The following is a 15,216-nucleotide window of genomic DNA, read 5'->3' as shown; positions in this document are numbered from 1 at the left end:
GGGAATGGATGAGTCTAACTGGGGACCATTTCCTCGCTGGAGAAGTTTGTTTCCTTGGGGAGGACTGCACCTCAGACCGTTACATTTTTTTTTCTCAAGTACAATTGGAAAGAAAACAAGAATCTACACATGATCTTGGAAATTTCAGGAGAGGTAAAACATCACTTGAAATGTTGGCTAGATCCAGTGTAGCTGTCGGAGGGCGTGTCTCTCAGGCTTCAGAGCCCCGACCTAGTGTTGTTCTCCGACGCGTCCACCACGGGATGGGAAGCATCATTAGGGGGAAAGAAGTGCAGGCACCTGGAGAGGGGAACAGGTGTCCTGGCACATAAACCTAAAGGAAATGGCAGCCATCTTTTTAGCTCTCCAGTTTTTCCAAGAAAAAGTCTCTCGTCGAATAGTCCAAGTCAACTCAGACAACACCACAGCTCTGGCGTACTTGAAGAAGTAGGGAGGAACACGTCTCAGTCCCTTTTTGCTCTGGCAAAGGAGATCTTGCTGTGGGCAAGGGCACTGGACGTCATGATCCTTACGAACGTTTGTAGCATGAGTAGAGAATGTCGGGCAGATCTCCTCCAGCAGACGAGGTCAACTTCTGCCAACCGATGTAGACTCTGCTTTGGAGGTATGCCAAGAGCTGTTGGGGTTATGGGGACGTCCGCTCGTGGATATCTTTGCGACGTCCAGAACGAAGAGGCTTCCACTGTACTGGGGAGTCTCTGGGACTGGACGGGGATGGACCTGTACGCCTTTTCCCCGTTCAAGATCTTAGGGGAAGTCATGAGAAAGTTTGCTGCGGTGTCGGAAGGGACGAGAATGACTTTGTTCTCCCCGTTCTGGCCTGCGAGAGAGTGGTTCACAGAGGTCATGGCCTTTGCAGTAGACTTTCCCGAGGACGCTTCCAGTAATGACAGATCTACTCAGACAGCCCCACTTCGAGAGGTACCACAGAAGCCTCTTCGCTCTGAGTCTGACTGCATTCAGACTATCCAAAAGTTGGCCAGAGCGAGAGGCTTCTATACGTCAATGGCGAAAGCTATCGCCAGTGCAAGAAGAGCGTTTTCCAACGCAGTGTACAATCGAAGTGGATAGTCTTCAGGAGTTGGTGCAAGAAGAACGCATTTTCCTCCACCACGACCTGTGAGCCAGATTGCTGACTTCTTTTTCTGAGAAGGGATCTAAAACTTGCAGTCTCTACAATCAAGGGTTATAAGAGTGTGCTTTTAGTTGTCTTTAGGCACAGAGGCCTGGACTTGGCGGGGACACAGAGACCTTCACGATCTCTTGAGATCTTTCGAAACGATGAAGGTTCAACAACCCAAGTTGCCGTCTTGGAACTTGGATGTAGTTCTGAAGTTCCTCATGTCCAGTCCGTTTGAACCTATGCATGAAGTGGCGAGCTTTTATGAATTCTTCTTGGTTCCATAACAATAGTCATAAAGGACATATGAGCTGTCACTTACGGGAGATGCAATTCTGTGTTGACCTCCCGTTACAACGAAGGATGTCAATTCAACCTACAAGAGATCCTTTTCTCTTGGTTGTTTGTGTCTGCGGATACGTTGCTGGGATAGGGAGCCGACACTGATCCTTAACTAGTGAGTTAATTTTTAGTTTAACTCTTTTTAAAATTAAGCGCTAACCCTCGTGTTAGGATCAGGTGATCGGGATCAGTGTTGTGCTCCTTAATTATGCTAATAGGCATAGGTATATGGTCATATGAGTGGGTTAGCACCCATTGACAAATGCCAGTTAGGCTTTGCCGAGTAAGTGGATAAGACCCCATCGGCAAACCCACAAGAACTCTTACCCATAGGTCACATCCTCGCTGAGGCTCTTGAGACGAAGCAGACTCCTAAGCAATAGCTAGGAAGTCAACCCTCCGTCTGAAAAGATAGGAACCAAGTTTATAAGAGGTCCTTCTGATAACTTGTGGTGTTTGGTCAGGAAGCCAAGGTTACCAGTGTCAAAGAATGCTTTGGCTTTTTTTCTTGAGGGGCACCATCAAGGAAGTGCATTCATCCTGTCAAGACAGTGATATGAAAGTGTTGAAGGTGAATGCGCATGGACTGAGGGCTATTTCTACGTCGGTAGCCTTCCAAAAGAACATGGCACTCAATGACATCTTGAATGCCACATTTTGGCGTAGTAATTCGGAGTTTGCCTCTCCCTTACCATTCGGGAGGTGAGGATTACATACGAGAACTGCTACTCTTTGGGGCCCATATGTCGCAGCAGACAATATATTGGGGACAGAGAGTAGCACTCTTCCTATCTTTTTAGAAAATAATATGTTAGTTTGGACTTTTTAATTTTATTTCTTTTTATTTTTATTATGTTATGTAGGTGTTTAGTTTTTTGTGGTCTTGGGTAGGCCGCCTTAGGCGGCCTTCCCTCCATTAGCCTTGGTTTTACGAAGTTTCAACCAGATAGGCTAGGTCAGGTGGTAATGTTTTTTGCTTCGCCTCATAGTAGGGTAAATGTTTTTGTCACAGTGTGGTCATGCCCCCATTGACAAAATCATCTGGAGCGCACCAGCTACTTAGGTCACGTCCTTGCTGGCACCCCTCCAGTGAAGCATAACAGCATTCGGTGTTCTAAACAACACCTATATGATCTGTCACATTGTGGTCACGCTCCCGTGACAGTTCATTAGAGCGCACCAGCTACACAGGTCACGTCCTTGCTGGCACCTCTAGGAATGCAGTACACCGAAATTGGAGGTCTATAATATAGGATCTAGTTGCATTGTGGTCACGCCCCCCCCGTTGACAGATCCTCTAGAACTCAACAGCTTCACAGGTCACTACCTAGCTGGAGTCTCTAGTAAAGCAGATGCAGACTTGGGTGACGGTACTCACGAAGTCAGCTATGCTAACAGTTAAGGAACCAAAATATCAATCATATATATGAAATTGTTTCCCAAAATCAAATCTGTCTCCCCCTTCCTCCCAAAGGTGGGATTCAGCTATATATATATCTGGCAGGTAAGATTCATGAACAAAATGATATTGTTATGATACAATAAAGTTTGTTCATACGTACCTGGCAGATATATATAATCAAAGTGCCACCCACCTCCCCCTCAGGAGACAGTGGCACTAGAAAAATCTGACAGAAATGGGAATGGTTCCTTACGCCCGCCTCCCAGCGGCGGGAATGGGTACTACCACCTGGCCGACCACTGCGTGTGCCGGGAGTTTTTGAAATTCTGTCGGACTTTGGAGAATACAGCTATATATATCTGCCAGGTAAGTATGAACAAACTTTATTGTATCATAACAATATCATTTTACTGTTTTCACTCAAATACAAGATAAATACGTAAAGCTCATAGTATTCTGATGAGATAAAGTGAAAATATTGAACGGAATCTGTTGATTTTTGTTTACGCAATAAACATGCCCTCAGTGCCATCTACTAGTGAAAAAATAACTAAATTTCGTTCACATACGTTTTAAAGTGATATTTCTACTTTAAAACACTTTGTATAACGTAAAATAACCATGTCTCATATAAAGAGTATCTCGAGATTCATTTACGCTAACTAGAAGCAAGAAAGTCGCCCGGATTTGATGTTCGACAGCAAAACAAACTCACTCTCAATCGCCCCCAGCTGATTTTCAAACCAAAACATAATTGCTATGTTTGTATTTTGTTTTATAATACAAACAAATAGTAATATGAAAATACTTATAATATTATTAGATGCAGTGAAATAAAACATAACTTTTTAAAAGATCCATGGAAAAAGATCATCCTTTATCTTGTAATTTTTTATTACCGCTTACTAATTAAGTTATATGATTATTACATACTTGAATTTTGTCTCATGTAAGATGCGACCCCCATAAAATCAGCTCCCAAATAAGGGTTTCAAATGTCGCATGATACGCGAGTATATACGGCAGTTACACTCAAATAAGCACTGTAGAGTTCCAGTTGTGATGGCAGTAAGGATAAAACCACCGATTACAAGATAGAAATGCATTTCAGTTCAAAACATGACCCTGGAAATAAGATTAATATACTTTCACTGGTATAGGCAACAAAATGTTGTTTTAGTGTGCTGATTACAACTAGTCTTGAGTAATATCAGTAAACATTACATATATACACATTGTTCAAGTGAGAGCTGGGAAGGACGTGGCCGTGAGTTTAGAACCAAATTGCACTCGCAACCATACCACACCATATTGGATTTATATACTGCCTTGAATACATAATTTAGGAAGACTTCACATGCTAATTCTACTTTATATGGTGGTTTCATATATCTCATTTTGTTGATGAAACTTCAATCTTTTGAATGGTATGCTTAAATATTCAATTGTATCGTTTCACCAATTAAATATCGAGCGAAAAAAGTGGCCTTTCATCAGATCAATGGTCACACAGCGGTGTTTTACCCTAATTGTATGTAATTAATTGTATTATCAAAGTTGTTTTGGAGGACAAAAACATTTGAAGTTTATTAGTTTGCCTTACAATGTAGCATTATTACATATATGTTGTTTTGGAGGACAAAGACAGTTTAACACCTTAACACCAGCTATCACCTCGTACGCACAAAGAGTTGCCAGATCTCGCCGATTCCTTGCTTTACTATCTGTGATTGTGTTAACATGTTACCAGCTGGCACTTGGAAAGTTATCCTATTGTTAAGGATTAAAAATTTGTCATTTTATTGCTTATGACAATGGAGCATAATTTCAGCGGAATGGTAAACCCATAAAAATGGTAAACCCATAAAAATAGTACACTACTCTGTAGTGAACGCCCTGATTAGTGAATATCGACGTAGTGAACGCCCTGATTAGTGAATATCGACGCACAACACGAGAGAAAAAAAATATAAGGGTGGAGGTGTATTATTGCAGTCTAAGGAAAGCGGGATTAATGGTGACAAAACAGGTTTGACAATGGAGTATTCGTGGTGACGAACCGGATTGGTAACGAAATTTGGTGTGTCCGATTATTATCACGTGTTATAACAGTATACAAAAGAACATATTTGATGTTTCTCTAATCACCATAAAAAATATTTGAAATTTGAATTTCATATACTTGGCAGCTCTTGAAATTTTCATCCCAGTCATAGGTAGTGCCCTTGAATTCTTGCCTCCAGGCAGTATATAAGCGCCTCTCTCTCTCTCTCTCTCTCTCTCTCTCTCTCTCTCTCTCTCTCTCTCTCTCTCTCTCTCTCTCTCTCTCTCTCTCTCTCATGCCACATGATGGAAATGATATTTAAGCACGTGATTGTGAGGATGCAAAGCTAAAAGCTTAGTCTCAATGTTTTGAGTTGAACTTCTAACAATGATGTTGAAGAGGAAATTTTAAGAGTGAATTCAAAATACTAAATTAGCTTGGTTGAGAAAATTTGATTTTATGTTTGCAAATAAAGTAAGGACATTATGAAAATTTGTATACTATTGTCCAACTTTCCTCTTTCTGATGTAGAATGATAAAAAAAAAACCATTAAATTTCACAATTCTAAATTTCGTGTCATACTCATTTTCTGTCGGGTATATTTCTTACCTTTCCCAGTGACTGCAAATTATGATTGAAGAAATTGCCTTTTAATCAGTGATTTTATATAATATACTTTTATTATTTGTAGGTACCTCATAAAAATGGATAGTGATGCTGGTGGCCCCCCAGGCCAGAGTGGCCCACAGAATGGTTTCAGAGGGCGTGGTGGAGGATTCAGAGGAAGAGGACGTGGTGGAGGATTTAGAGGCAGAGGAGGTCCCGGTGGACCAGGATTTAATGGGTGAGTATTTCCTATTTAAGTAGTGAGTACAGGTTGACAATCCTTTATCCAAAGCCTTTGGGGCCAGCTGTGTTTAACATTCTGGATTTTTTCTTTATTTTGGAACTGAAGCTTGCTCCTAAAAATATAAAAGCATAGTTTAGGGCAACAAAAGCTTATAAGACTCAGAAACATGTCATCAAAATAACTAATATGAATATAGTATACTCTTGTATCATGCGATCCTTAAAATTTTGTACCTAAGCATGATTTCATCACTTACATATAGTGTGAGATGCATTTCAGTAGATTACATAAGGCTGGGCTTAATTTAAGGGTTTCTTTTTTTGGTAGATTATACAAGTTGGGCTTCCCGTGCCTGGCTTAGTTTTGATAGATTCCACGGATAATGCATATGATATATATGTTATCTTCTAACTAAATAATAGATATAGAAGCAAATGTTCAGTAGGTTAAATACAAATCTTCATACCTACAACCAGGCTTACCAATCTTGTGGCTTATCTAAAAATTCATACTACGTATATCTTGTAACAACCACTTAATTTTGGATGCAAAACACTGATAAACAGCAGCTAACACTGACAAGCAACCAAATCGAGAAACTGCTGTTTCCCAGTGTTAGTTATCACATCAAACGGCAAGGAAAAGCTGTTTGCCGACAGTACCGTATTTAACACGTTTATTAAGAAATGTGTTACAGTTGTTGTCAAGTTGGAAACGTGCTCATTTTCAATGTTGATTTCAGTAAATAAAAATAAATATAACAAAAAGTTTGTATTCATGCTTCACACAATGGAGGAGAAGGCGTTTTGAAAGTACATACTGTAAAGATTTAAAGTTGTAGCTGTAGCTGAGGAAGTAAATAGTGCTCAGGCTGCAAAATGTTTTGGAAAAGGCAAAAGCAGCATCTAAAACTGGTGAAATGACAACTCTACTTCATTTAATTTACAGCCTTTACAGTAGATCCCCATTATTCATGAGGGAAGGTTACCAGACCCCCCCCAGCACAAATAGCTAAGATCAGTGAATACTTGAAAATACAGTAATTTGTAGATATTTCTCAGTTCTTGAAAATACAGTAATTTGTAGATATTTCTCAGTGAAAAATACTGCAAATAGGAAAATTGTTTATGTACAAAACAAACCTGAGGTCTTAACATTAGGATAAATACTTAGCGCCAGCTGGAAACCAATAAAGTTTAAAATAATTGTGTACGCAAGGGACTATTGGCATCTATGCTTGGTCATGAGTCATGTGGAGTCACCCACAGACCCCTCTTTAACTCGTGACCCCGTTAGTTATTTTCTTACTGCCTTTAAGAGAGGACGTGCTTTGCTTCCATCCTTTTAAAGCCGGTTTAGTTTGCCCCCTGTTGTTTTGAATCTGTTGCGTTTGGAATTTCTGGGCACTATTGTGAACATGGAGCCTTCTCATGCTTCGAGATTTCCTGAAAATCACAAGAAGCAGATAAACGGCCGGATATTATTTTTGACGCTTTTGATGTCGGGGTACACATCATATAGTAGGTCGTAGGTGCAGAAATTCTTCAGATACAGTTAATTCGCTGTCTGTACTTTGGTTTTCACATATATCATATAGCTTGCCTGTGAATCCAAAGCTTGGATGTATCTGGATGTGCTTTGGGAAGTAAATTTGACTAATTGTGCTCCTATTCCTGCGTGGAGAAGTGTGCATCGCCATCTTGTTTTCATTCCAAATACGTGGTCAGACTTACTGGAGGTGTGCGATTGGTGTTAGGCCTATCAGGAGTACCAACCCAGGAAGGGCAGTTGGTTTGCTATATGACGTCACGCTGCCATCCAGGTTCCCACACTGGATGTCCTTTCTGCCCTGATATGCACTGAATGGCGGTCGAATGTGTCAACATTTGTAGAGAAACAGATAGTACAACACCGCAGCCTTTTGAGTCAGGTTGCTATACTTACAAGAATAACAACAACAGCCTTGCACTTCGTGTCGAATGCTGGCTTCGCATTCAAGATGTTCAGTGATGTCATGAACATGGCGCCCACCATGACGTCACTTCACAGCTGCGTCCTACACGAAGACATGCTTCCATTTTTGCTTCTTCGAGGTACAAGAGTACATTACAATTACACTTTCGGATTTGTTGACACATTTTTTTTTGAGAGAGAAATTGGAAGTGTTAGGAGATATAACAAACTCATAGTGGAAAAGACACAAGTCTTTCCTCTGTCTCCTTCCGCTTAGGCGTCAACAAGCTTAGGTGACACTGACGCCAGTGCGATCTGCCAATCCTTGAAGAATAGGGACTTTGTGGCTGATCATTGAGCCAAGAGGAGAAGTTTCTTCTCCATCTTTGAGCCAGGACTGTAACATCTCTAATATAAGAAAGCACAGGAAGTAGTTGTAATTGTCAAACAAGTGACTGATGGAAGCTTGGTCTAGTGTAGCTGTGATGAGTTGGAGAATGCTAGAATCAGGGACTTCGTGACTGATCCTCGTGCCAAAAGGAGAAGAATAATTTCTTATTCATCTTCAAGCCAGGACTGTCACATCCTTGTAAAAAGTAGCAATGCTACAGTAGTTTGGGTCTCTTAGTCTTGGCAGCAAGAGTACCATCAGCAGCCTCACACTTCCATCAAGCGTGACGACGTCATAGCCAAAACCGCTATCAAAATGGCAGTAGTCATGATGTCACAGCTTACTGCTGCCAACCTCTCATCTTCGGTGGCATCTTTATAATTACCAGTACATTTCGGGAGCACGCACTTTTGGAGAGAGGTGAATTTTCTCGTAGGATAGCTTAGTCTGGGTGGTACAGTTCTTAGTTAGCTCAGCCTAACTCCTGGGTTAGCTGGTTCCAGCATTACACGTCATACATGTCAACTTAGCCTAACAATGGGTTGATGACTTAGCATGGCCTTGCTACTTGAATATGCCTTTATTATCTTAGCTTGGTCTGAGTAGTAAGGTTCTAAGCATAGCCGAGCATAGACTAGTGCCTAGGCAACCCATTTGGAACACTTTTACCACCTTAGCCTAGCAGGTTGTGGTTGTAGCCTAGCATGTATAGTCCAAACTTTCTTGGACGACTTTACCCTAACCTAAGTCATTGAGTTTTTAGATTAAGCTAGTCTATCCTAGCCTAGACAGTTAGCGTACTTCTTTGATGGACTTGGCCTAGCCTAAGTGATGGAGGAGTTAGCCTAGCCTAATTGGTGGAAGAATTAACCTAGCCTAACCTAACCAAGCTAGTGTGAACCTGGTCTTGCCAACTTGAAATAAGTTAACCATTTCGGAATTGACCTTACCTACTTAGCCTAGTCCAAGTGGTTGTTTGCTAGACTAACCTAGCATATTCAAAAGGGTCTCTTCCATCCTGGCCTAGTTTCTAAGTATTGAAGTCATGAACATAGCATAGTGGGTTCGAGCTTCAGTTGGCTGAAGCAAGTAATTAAAACTCCATGAGTTCTGGAAGAGGAAGGTGGAGCATTTCCCATTCTTCAAGAGTGAGGTTGGGTGAAATGACATTGGGTACAATTCTGTACTAGGTTGTTCGAGAATAGCACCATGGCATGGTGGTTTCTGGCAATATAGGGTTTCTCTTTGGAAGGTAACATATTGAACATATGTCCGTATATTGTAACAGATCACCGCATAGGGTGTTTTGTGGTTGGAAAGTAACATTCCTTATGAAGAATGACCCCTGTCCTGTTAACAGGTTAATTCCTTGGACAGTAGGATAATTAGGATGTGTCCGAGTAGAATATATTATCACAGGATATTCCCTTGGGTTTTCCTATGATATCTTCCGTATGATTGAAGACCTACGTAAGACCTGTCTGCTAATTGAGGAGGACCCAAGATGAGTGACTGATAAGGATTATCTTAGCACAAACTTCTCTACCAGGTTCGTGTGGGGAAGAGGCACCACCGATATGTAGAATTAATATCTCGGGGTCTGAAGTTTGCTCAGTATCCCTTTTCAAACTAAGAGTTTTAAGATTTTGTGTGCAGAGCATCAGCTCGAATGTAACACGACTTCAGTTCTTCGTCTCATATACAGAATGACCATTCGGCTGTGACTGCCTTTATAGAGGAGGTTTCTGTCCATTAAGGCATTCTGTCAGTAGACAAAGATCTTGTGGAGCTGTTGTCAGAATCCAGAATAATGAGCCAATGTAGCACAGGTCATGATGACATTTTGTTCATGAAACTTACCTGACAGATATATATATAGCTGTATTTTCTGAAGTCCGACAGAATTTAAAAATTCGCGGCACACGCAGTGGGCGGCCAGGTGGTAGTACCCATTCCCGCCGCTGGGAGGCGGATATCAGGAACTATTCCCATTTTCTATTCATATTTTTTTCTGTCGCCGGTCGGTAAACAACTGTTTACAGACCTCCGCCTAGGATTTTGAAACTTCATTAGCCACTTAAGTATCCTAATTATTCTTTCGATTATTAACTTGGATTTGTGGCTAGGCATACGCTATCGTAAATTTTTTCATTGCATTTGATGTCTGAAGCTAGTTAGCCTAGTTTCAGACTTTGTTGTCTGCATGGTAAGGTGAGGCTACCTGAACTTTCGGTAGACACTCGCTTAGTATATATGACGTTTACATGTTTTCTTTGCATAAGGTAATTAGTCTAATGTGTGACTGATTACGGAAAAAGGAGGATTCATTTACGCATTTTAGAGCGTGTTAGAATCAGGAGTTTTCCTCCACAGTAAACAGAAGTTAGAAATAATGAACCTTCTAACCTCCTGTAGATTTTATTTTGCCTAACCCTGTGGTATGGCTTACGAGCCTAGAAGAAGTGTCTGCTAAAGGATTACATCAAGTAATCTTAGACTAAAGTGCTCGCTCTCCAATCAGTGTTGTGAAGTGTAGTGCCCCTTGTGTTGTGGAGGGGGCGTCAGATCGGCCCATAATGCCTCTAGGCCTGGACCTCTGTCGGACTCCCATGACTCAGGGAGAGGGCATGTCGAAAGCCGCAAGAGGGTTACGGGGCTCCCCACCGATCTGGCGTCCCTTCGGCAGAACCTGTTGACTCTTCCCAGGCTGCTAAAGATCGTGCACGTGCACGATCTTGAAGGATTGCTTCTCGTCCTCCGAGGCGTCCTCCCCACACAGGGGTTGGAGTTCTCGGAAGGACTCGCGCCCCCTAAAGAAGCTTTAGAGAAGAGGACGCTTCACGTCCTCTCTCTCGTCACGAGAGGATGAAAGAGTAAAGAGACCACATTTTCCCTTTTAGAAGAATGCACTGGCTCTTTTCCTAAGGGACATTTAAGGAGGCTCATTCATCTTGCCAGAAAGTGATTTGAGCCTCCTGCGAGAAACGCTCATGTATATATCATTTATATTATTAAGGAGGCTCATTCATCTTGCCAGAAGAGTGATTTTAGCCTCCTGCGAGTGACCGCTCATGTATACATCATGTATACATTATTAAGGAGGCTCATTCATCTTGCCAGAAGAGTGATTTGAGCCTCCTGCGAGTGAACGCTCATGTATATGAACGCTCATGTATATGAACGCTCATGTATATATCACTTATACATTATTAAGGAGGTTCATTCATCTTGCCAGAAGAGTGATTTGAGCCTCCTGCGAGTGAACGCTCATGAAGTTAGAGCTGTTTCAACCTCGCTAGCATTCCAAAAGAATTTGGTAATCAAGGACATTCTTGATTCCACCTTTTGGAGGAGCAACTCCGTATTCGTCTCCTCTCCTCATTGCGCTCCGTATACGTTATGTAACGTTCGCTTTACTTCGATAAAGCAAGCTGATAAGTTTGACGGCCGGCAAGCTGCTTTGCACAGTCAAACAACTTATGTCTCTGGTCGGCATAAGAAGGGCAATTTAGACGTGAGAAAGCTTTTGGAGGTGCTCGACGTCCTATAAGTAGAGACATTCTCCAGGACGCTCGGCAAGCACCTTGCGGAAGACGAAAGCCATACGTCTTCCTTTAGTGTTCACATCTTCAGGAGCAGCGTGCGGCTCTCCATGGAGACTCGCATGAGGACGTCCCTTAAAAATATTCAATGTCATACGCAAAAACGCGGTTCGTCATAACATGAGATGTGGCAAGGTCGCTTGCCAGGACGCCTCTTGGCGGGCCTTGCATGCATCAAGGCGCTCAACGAGTTTCCTCTCTGAAACGTCGTTAGAAGACTTGTGTTCTCTGCTCAAGACACGCTCGTAGCTAAGCAGGACGTTTTTTGAGGACGCTCAGCAGGACGCTTTCCAGGACGCTAAGCAGGACGCTCAGCAGGACGCTTTTGAGGACGCTCAGCAGGACGCTTTTGTGGACATTCGCCAGGACGCTTCGTGGAAGCTCGGCAGGACGCTTTGCGAGAGAAAAGACTTGTTGAAGGCGTCTTATTTGCTGTTGAGGACATTTCTTTACAGAAATTTTTAAAAGGATTCGGAGTTAGCGGAGAGACATACCCGAATTTTTTCTTCGATCCCTCTTTCCTCTTCATCGATTTCTTTGAGAATCGGGAAGATTATATACTCGGATTCCTGGGTGACTTTCGGTCATGTTAAAGGGTTTTCCCCCTATTAGCAAAGTGCTAATAGTTTTGTCAAGTCAGGACATTTTCCCCATTGTCATTTAAGTGGGGGACCCCTCATAAATGGGGTAGTTCTCATTGACATAGATTTTAACGTTTTTTATCGTTTAAGAGGATAAACTCATTAACAAATTTCGGAAGAGCTCTCATTCATTTTCAGAGGCTCATCCGGGGTTAGAGAAAGACTTGTAGACTATCCAGGAAGTCTTTTGTCCAATAATCATAAGAACATTGAACGGTCTTTTTCGATCCTCGGTTCTCTCTTGATGATCTCTATTCGAATGTTACTCCCTTTTCTTGGAAAAGTGTCTTGGCAAAGAGTCAAGGAGTTCTTTTAAAAGTCTCGTTCATTAGAACGTGGACAGTCTTTTTCCTTTCTTTCTCTCTTCCTCGTCAGGAAAGATGTAGTAGAGAATTCGATGTTTCAAAATTACTACAATACTTACGTAGTTTATCTTTGTTTCGTCATTTTGCTAACGCATGGGTCGAGTCATATACGCATATCGTATTTACCTCTGCGGATAGAAGCCGAAAGAACTGTTGTTCTAATGTATTTATTTGACTCCCTTCAACCTTCCAAGAGTTTTCGGAGTAAGAACAACTCTTCAGGTATTGTTACGACAACACCAACTCAGCTTCTGTATTTAGCGAATTCTGTTTCGTTTAAATAGGCCTGCTTGAGAGTTTCCTTTTGCTCGATAATATCATACCTATTCCTTCGTAAAGGGAGTAGCTGGCAACTCAGGCAGATGTATTCTGTTCACCATTGAAGCTTTCCTTCGAGGAAGACTTCTCCTTCACTCTTTTGATAGAGATCGAAGTGGTCGATCTCCAATCATTATTTTGTTTTCTTGAAGGAAAGAATTTAGGATGGAGATCGTTGTTCAGAATACTATAAATATACTACGTATATTAACCTCGCGACATGATTCTACTAAGCAGTTGAATTGTCCAGAGGGGGTAGGCGCATATCCTAGTTATTCTACGGATTGCGACTTAGACGAGAAGTATTCTAATTGAACTGCAACACCAACTCAGCTTCTGTATTTAGCGAATTTTGTTTCGTTTAAATATGCCTGCTTGAGAGTTCCCTTTGTGCTCGATAATTTCATACTATCCCTTCGTAAAAAGGAGTAGCTGGCAACTCAGGCACATAGCGAGACGATGATCAAGGCTGCTGTTACTGTGATCTACGCAGTACCGGCTAGCTCGGTGTCATGCGCGGTTGGTTACGTCTCTCTCCCTTGCGGGAATGGCTGAATAAACCCGTCTCTCTGCCCTACAATCATGGGATTTTAGCCTCGGGTTGAGGAAATTTCTAGTAATCTTGAATTATCATACCTGCCGTTTACTTAGAAAATTTCAACAAGATATCTTTTATACTTGTTAGGTGCGGGTTTACCGCACGGTAACATTCTGTACGAATCTACCGCGGCATAGCACTATAATAATGCTCTCCTGCTTATGCAAAGCGCAGCCTTATTTAGGGAAGGAAGCAGGCGGAGTGAGGGAATGGATGAGTTTGCTGGGGACCATTTCCTCGCTGGAGAAGCTTGTTTTCCCTGAATAAACAGCAATTCAGACCTCTACAAATTTTCCTCACGAAGAAATTGGAATAACATCAAAGATCTTGTAATTCTAATTTTCTCTCAACGGCTTGAGGATCACCTCGGGTGATAGCGAGAGGGTGCCAGACATCCGAACAGAGAAAAAACAGATGTTCTGGCACATTGTCTGGAAGAATTGGAAGCCAAATTGGTCGGCTCTCCAGTTCCTCGAAGGGTGAGGTTGGATCGAGTGGCCCAAATCATCTCGGATAATTTCTCAGCTCTCTCATAGCTCGAGAAGAGAGAATTGGTTATGGGCTTGGGCACGGAACGTAACGATCCTCAAGAGGTTCGTTAAACTAGTGCACGTCCGTGCGGGTCTTCTCGATCGAAGGCAACAACTACTGACGTCTGAGTAATCCTCACTTGGTAGAAGTATGTCGAAAGTGAGGAGAGACTGAGGGCGTCCTTTCGTCAAGTTTTTCGTAATATTGAAGACGAAGGAGCTTCCTCTTAAGTTGTTCCCTTATTCATGATCCTAGAGGATTAGCTTTAGTCGCCACATGTTGGCCTCTAAGAGGTTGGATTCACAGAGGTCAGGTAATTCAGAGAATTGTCCAAAGACCTTCCCGAGAGAATCTGTGTAATCTAACATCGTCACTTAGTGAAGTATCTAATATCTCTCCTCTCTGACTCTGAAGGCGTTCAGACTATCGAGAAGCGATAAGAGCTTCAAGATTAATGGCAGTCTCTTGGCCAAGGCAAAGCAGTGCTGCCTATTTTCAGTTTTCAATCGGAGGGGGCCGTTTCTGGAGGTAGTGAAGGGAAATGACTGTTCCTCCACCTCGACCTCTGTGAATTTCGTTATGGTTCTATCTTTCCGTATGAAGTATGAAATAAGATAGAAGTCCTAACTATTGTAGAATATTTAACAAATATGTTGTTGACGGCCTCTAGGCTCAGAGATTCGGTTCTGTCAAACAACAAAGCTTCACGATCTTTGAGGTCTGGGGAGATCTTGAAATTCTCTGGATCAAAGGTTCCGGCATGGAACTTAGACGTAGTCTGAGTTTCTGATGCCAAAAGCATTTCGAACCTATCCTTTCTGCGAACTTAATACACGTGACCAGAAAGGCTAATATTCTAACCGCTCTAGCCACGGCGGAAAAGGCAGGGTTAGTGAGGTTTTAGCCATCATCAGAGGTTTTGGCTTTAAAGGACATAATGCGGTCTGTCCGCTAAGCCTTCCGTTCTTGATAAGAACGAAAACCTGTCTAACCATTGACCCGAAGCTTGGAGACCAAGGGTATGGCACAAATTATTG

The 15,216-nt window shown here is 42.1% G+C and overlaps 1 protein-coding gene across 11 annotated transcripts in view; it reads left to right on the top strand.

Annotated features, from left to right (window-relative positions):
* Positions 1 to 15,216, top strand: part of LOC135214905 (uncharacterized) — a 119,930-nt gene that overhangs the window by 16,352 nt on the left and 88,362 nt on the right. For all 11 annotated transcript variants that reach the window (XM_064249361.1, XM_064249362.1, XM_064249365.1 and 8 more), the window contains exon 2: positions 5,622 to 5,774. In XM_064249361.1, the coding sequence (XP_064105431.1) occupies positions 5,635 to 5,774 (140 nt within the window). In that variant the 5' untranslated portion in view covers positions 5,622 to 5,634. The remainder of the gene's footprint in view (positions 1 to 5,621; positions 5,775 to 15,216) is intronic.

Source organism: Macrobrachium nipponense, chromosome 46 (assembly GCF_015104395.2).
Source record: "Macrobrachium nipponense isolate FS-2020 chromosome 46, ASM1510439v2, whole genome shotgun sequence".
In the NCBI taxonomy this organism is placed as follows: Eukaryota; Metazoa; Arthropoda; class Malacostraca; order Decapoda; family Palaemonidae; genus Macrobrachium; species Macrobrachium nipponense.
Note: the sequence above shows the minus strand (reverse complement) of the source record. Positions and strands in the feature narration are given on the sequence as shown.